The sequence below is a fragment of the Sinocyclocheilus anshuiensis genome, unplaced genomic scaffold, assembly GCF_001515605.1.
Source record: "Sinocyclocheilus anshuiensis isolate Anshui unplaced genomic scaffold, SAMN03320099.WGS_v1.1 scaffold29, whole genome shotgun sequence".
NCBI lineage: Eukaryota > Metazoa > Chordata > Actinopteri > Cypriniformes > Cyprinidae > Sinocyclocheilus > Sinocyclocheilus anshuiensis.
The window spans coordinates 539,069-545,068 of NW_015539835.1; the positions used below are offsets into that span (position 1 = coordinate 539,069).

Below are 6,000 nucleotides of genomic sequence, written 5' to 3' on the forward strand. Positions count from 1 at the left end.
TGCTTTGAAACAATCTGTATTGCACTGTATCAGTGGCGAGCGGTGACCTTTTTAACTGGGTATGCTGAGTGTCAAGCATGTTGCCAATATATATTGGGTGTGGCAAAAATGTAAGAAGATATGTTTTCAGTGGACTTTCAAAATTACCTTTGGTGCTTCAATAACTGGCACAGATTTACAGAAGATTTATATAGGCAAATAAATGAATACATTTATTATGTCCCAGGTTACATCTCAATTTATAATCATGTTTATCATGTTCATATTAGCCAGTCTGTGAACCCATTCTCTCAAATGGCTTGCATGTTGTCAGTCAGTCATGGACATCATGATTGGAGCCTTTGTCAGATCCACTAGTAAATTCTCAGTTGGATTGAAATCTGACTTTCGTGGTTCAGCGTTGTTAAATAAAACATGAAAAAATTGCACAGGATGAATACATTTTATGCACTGTCTGTGAAATTATTGATACATATTACTGAAATTCTGCACACATTTTCAACTCCGTTAGTGGTGTATTACAAAATTTTCACTGCAGCACATAAAAAATATGGCTAAAATCGGGTTGGTCACACCAGAAGGCTTTAAAGGCTTTAAATTTATTGCAGTCTTGTTAATGGTGTATCAATGCATTTTATATGTTCATAGTCAGGAGCCTAGGTGCAGAAAATTATTTCTATCCTTTCTATTGCATTGTATTTCTTGTAATGTTAGCTGAAAGCCTCGTACAGACACGACACACACACTGTAACAAAGCTCTGAATTTGTACTCAAGACTATCATTATCGGTAATGAGAACAGAATACGCTTGTTGACCTTGATGCCTCTGTCTTGCCATCTCTGCCAAAGCAGTTTTGGTTGCAAAGCCCTCCAAGGCTTTCTAATCCTCAGAGAACATCCACATCATTTGGTGTGTTGATTGGAAATGGAGATAGGCAGCTGTTGTTAGGGCTTTCTGATGGGCTTAGTTGTCTGTCGAAGGCAGCCGAATGACCCTCGGGTTCATTACCTCCTGCTGTTCATCAGTTACTTTTGCAGCCTCCTGAGAACTGCCTTACCGGGATTTGTTTGGAGTGGCAGTTTTTCCGAGTAAATGTTTCATGATGTGTGTAGATTTTATCGTTGATTTCCACACCATTTAACTCATTTAGAAACCACAGCAGTCAGCTCTACCAAGTTACTCTTTTGGAAAATGTGACTTGATCCCTTGTTTGTTTTCTTTCAGTAAAAACAATGGCAGAACAAAACTTATATTGTTTAGCAACAATAAAAATTAGAGGGACATAGTTGTTACTGTTTGTAATAGTTTTTTTTCCCCCCAATTCAGTCCTCATCCAAAAACAAGCCTTAACATTATAGTTCAATTATATCTCAATTATAGTATGTATTTTTATGTTGTTCGTAATATTAAAAAATAAAAATTAGTCCAGCATCTAATTAATTGTCATCGTCTTGCAGAGATTGCCCAGTTAACTAGCTACGACAGCGGGATTGCAGAAACTCCTGAGACTGATGAGTCTGTCAGTGTAAGTAAACCAATTAACCAAGACAGCAAAATAGTACGCTGCTGTACAGCACAATTGTTATTCAGAAATGTATGGAATATAAAACGGATAAACAACTGTGATTATTAAAGGAACACTCCACTATTTTTGAAAATAGGCTCATTTTCCAACTCCCCTAGAGTTAAACATTTGAGATTTACTGCTTTCGAATCTATTCAGCCGATCTCCGGGTCTGGCGGTAGCACTTTTAGCTGTAGCTTAGCATAGATCATTGAATCTGATTAGACCGTTAGCATCTCGCTCAAAAATTACCAAAGAGTTTCTATATTTTTCCTCATTGCAATGATATTATGTAGCGCCTGAAAATAGGCTAACTTCCGTCAACATAAGTAACGTGACCACCTGCTTGCATTGCGCCTGCTGCACCCATGGTACGGCAGCAAAGTTCCTTGATTATTACGCCGGAATGAGAGTATAGTTCCTAGCCATATCGGCCTAGAAAATCGCAACTTTTCATTTTCCGTCGGTCTTAGTACACGATGTAACTATAGAAGAGTCAAGTTTTAAATAGGAAAAATATCGAAACTCTTTGGTCATTTTTGAGCGAGATGCTAATGGTCTAATCAGATTCAATGATCTATGCTAAGCTACAGCTAAAAGTGCTACCGCCAGACCCGGAGATCGGCTGAATGGATTCGAAAACGGTAAAACTCAACTGTTTAACTCTAGGGGAGTAGGAAAATGAGCCTATTTTCAAAAATAGTGGAGTGTTCCTTTAAAGCATGCCACAGAGAAGTTATTAAAGAGGAAAATGTACATTTTCTAGAATAAAATTTAATTTAAGGATGAAATGTATGAAAATTATTACAGTATGTGAACTTTCATTTATTTGCTGAATATTTGAATTATTGAAATTATATATCCAGTCCCACAGTTTGAGCGCAGCACTGCGGTCCCGGCGTAAACCCTGTGAGCTCGACTTTGAGATGATCAAAGTGATCAGTAATGGGGCTTATGGGTAAGTGACTAAAACATGCAATGAGGTCATGTGACAATATTGAAGCAAATTATTAGGTAAAATGTTTAGCATTGTATGCTGCACATTGTTTCACATTCTGTTTTATAGTGCTAATTGTTTTCAGTACATACAGCACAGTAAGCAAAATCATAGTAATCCATTCCAAGCTTAGTCCTTTAAATTAGTTTCTCTATATCATTGTTACTGTGTGTTAAATTATCATACATTGTTCATTTAAACCAAGAATGTTTTTTTTTTCTCCAAAGTGCGGTGTATTTAGTGAGACACAAAGAGACTAAACAACGTTTTGCCATGAAGAAGATTAACAAGCAGAACCTGATGCTGAGGAACCAGATCCAACAGGCCTTTGTGGAGAGAGACATCCTGACTTTTGCTGAGAACCCTTTTGTGGTCAGCATGTACTGCTCCTTTGAGACTCGCAGACATCTTTGCATGGTTATGGAGTATGTTGAAGGTATGCTGTAACACATTTACAGTGCTTCATTATTCTGTTAGTGCTAATAAAAATATTGAAATACATACATGGTTACGTTTTCTGGGTAGTAACATGGTGACCAGAATGCATAGTAACCAGGGACCAATAAATCAATGACCTGGTAATAGTAATGATACTAGATTTAACATTTTGTAACCACCAATTATGTCTTAGTACAGTCAGCTCATTTGTTCAAATATTTAAGTAAGCTGTCAACCATGTACTGGTCAGTGAATAAATTAAATATAAAATTATTCACATTGATTTTTTCTAAATCAAATTTCAGGAAAACAATTTTACCAACAAATTGCTTGAACCAACAAATAAATGAGACTTAAGTTAAGCAAAAAATAAATACATAAAAAAATATGCAAAATGTTACCCTGTTTGTGCGATATATTCATTCTTTATGCAGCATTAATTTGTATGTTTCCTATCCTGACAGGAGGGGATTGTGCCACGTTGCTGAAGAACATGGGTCCTCTCCCTGTGGACATGGCTAGAATGTACTTTGCCGAGACTGTATTAGCCCTGGAATATCTCCACAACTATGGAATCGTCCATCGAGATCTCAAACCAGACAAGTAAGCTGTGTGTGATAGATTAGTGAACTACCTCATAGTATGCATAATGAAAGTTAAATGGGCATGAAGCTGATCTAACATGCTTTCTGGCTGGTGATTTGTATTGTATTAGTTGGTCCAAGCTGGCCTACCACCTGGTGGACCCGGTTTCAGTTTGGAAAACAATCTTTGCTAGTTAGAGTATGCAGAGGATCTGCCAGAACTGACAAAAAACAGCTACCAGCTCTGTTTTTTTCAAGCAGGGTTTTCCTCTGATAATTCTAATATAACGAATTGTTTTGTTTTTCTTGCTCTGTGTTGTTACATTATAACAGTCTGTTAGTCACTTCAATGGGACACATCAAGCTGACAGACTTTGGCCTATCGAAAGTGGGGCTGATGAACATGACCACTAACCTCTATGAGGGTCACATTGAGAAGGATGCTAGAGAGTTCTCTGATAAACAGGTAAAGATCCAATTCTCTATGAAAGTCCCTGACAACTTGTTATTTAGTCATTGCCATAACCTCTATGTTTGATATCTGCTCTGAATATCTGGTCTTTAGAGAAGCATGAATTTCCATGCTGGCCTAGGCTGGTTTATCCTGGTTAGTGCTGGTTTGTTGTTGATCTAGGACTAGCATAGCCATGCTTTTAAACAGTTTTGCTGGTTAAGCTAGATAAGACCTGACACCAGCATCCATACCTAGTATGGAGCAGCTTTGTTGATCTTAACGGGTTGGTAAATCAGCTGTTTCCGAAAGCTTGATTGTGTTGATGGGGTGCACTGTAACGTGTTCACGCTTCGTTTTTAAAAAACTGCATTATTTTTCACATATTTTACCTTTATTCTACACCGCTATTTCCGTTCTCCTAAAAACTGTCTGTTGACTTCCTGGTTCTATGAAGCCCCTCCCTCAGAAATACACAATGGGCTCAGATTGGTTAGCTGGCCCAGTGTGTTGTGCACGTTGTCCGGAAACATCACGCCCCTTAACATTATGGGTAGTTGCATGTGCGCCGATGTATTGTAAAAAATGTTTTGTTTGTAGTTGTCTCATACTTTTTAGATATGCTGTTATTTGTAAATGCTACTGCTGTTTATGTTAGCTTTTGATATATGGTTTTGTTCTTATTAAATCTTTATTAAAGCTTTAGTACAGTAGAATACATGATTGTGTTGTTTAATTTATAATGGCAACACTCTACTACAACAACTCTTCCTCTTCTCTAAAGCAGCCCAACATGGCCTCACCTCCTTTGTTGCGAGTTCCTGGGGGCAGGGTTTATGTACATTTTTAGGGTTTGTGATGTCACCAACCCTGGAAGAAGCTCGTTGTAGTCTCTTCCAGCCGTGTGTTGTAAGCCTTAAAAAGCTAATTCTGTAATTCAAATTCCCTTTGCATTGAACTTTGAGCATCTTAATTTTGCAGATGTTGTTTATGCTCAAACAGCAACATTACACACTAACTAAAGTTAGAAAAGTGAAATCATAATCAAGGACCCCTTTAAGGGTTGTAATGTCTGCATACATATTTCTTTACAGGTGTGTGGGACACCTGAGTACATTGCACCAGAAGTAATCCTAAGGCAAGGTTATGGGAAGCCAGTGGACTGGTGGGCAATGGGCATCATCCTCTATGAGTTCCTGGTGGGCTGTGTACCATTCTTTGGAGACACTCCAGAAGAACTGTTCGGCCAGGTCATCAGCGGTCAGTCACATTCTGAATTCCTGTTACGCAATACAGGCATGCTTCATTCAGCAAGAGCTTTAGCAGATTCAGACTGTGTTGCGTAATCTCAACTCAGCTTCTCATTAATTCATATCAGTATCTCATAGGATCAGCAAAATACCCCTGCAGGCATGCAGGTCTCCTGTTCTTATCCTCCACCTGTTGTTCTGCAAACCTGGATCTCTCTGGATTTGTCCATTGCTGTCTTATGCAAATAAAATCACATGTTATTTTGTTTTTATATGAGAAGAATCAAAGTGTGAGTTGTCTAACAAAATATTAAATTGGCCAAAAAAAAGAGACTTGCATTAAGTATTAAAGGAACACTCCACTATTTTTGAAAATAGGCTCATTTTCCAACTCCCCTAGAGTTAAACAGTTGAGTTTTACCGTTTTTGAATCCATTCAGCCGATCTCCGGGTCTGGTGGTAGCACTTTTAGCTGTAGCTTAGCATAGATCATTGAATCTGATTAGACCGTTAGCATCTCGCTCAAAAATGACCAAAGAGTTTCTATATTTTTCCTATTTAAAACTTGACTCTACCGTTGTTACATCGTGTACTAAGACCGACAGAAAATGAAAAGTTGTGATTTTCTAAGCCGATATGGTTAGGAACTATACTCTCATTCCAGCGTAATAATCAAGGAACTTTGCTGCCGTACCATGGGTGCAGCAGGCACAAT

General features: G+C 38.1%; 1 protein-coding gene across 4 annotated transcripts in view; it reads left to right on the plus strand.

The window, feature by feature from the left end:
• LOC107684348 (microtubule-associated serine/threonine-protein kinase 4-like) overlaps positions 1-6,000 on the plus strand; it is a 136,534-nt gene that overhangs the window by 112,409 nt on the left and 18,125 nt on the right. For all 4 annotated transcript variants that reach the window (XM_016480593.1, XM_016480596.1, XM_016480595.1 and 1 more), the window contains 6 exons: positions 1,459-1,526; positions 2,432-2,523; positions 2,790-2,998; positions 3,465-3,603; positions 3,918-4,050; positions 5,130-5,295. In XM_016480593.1, coding sequence (XP_016336079.1) covers positions 1,459-1,526; positions 2,432-2,523; positions 2,790-2,998; positions 3,465-3,603; positions 3,918-4,050; positions 5,130-5,295 — 807 coding nt within the window. The remainder of the gene's footprint in view (positions 1-1,458; positions 1,527-2,431; positions 2,524-2,789; positions 2,999-3,464; positions 3,604-3,917; positions 4,051-5,129; positions 5,296-6,000) is intronic.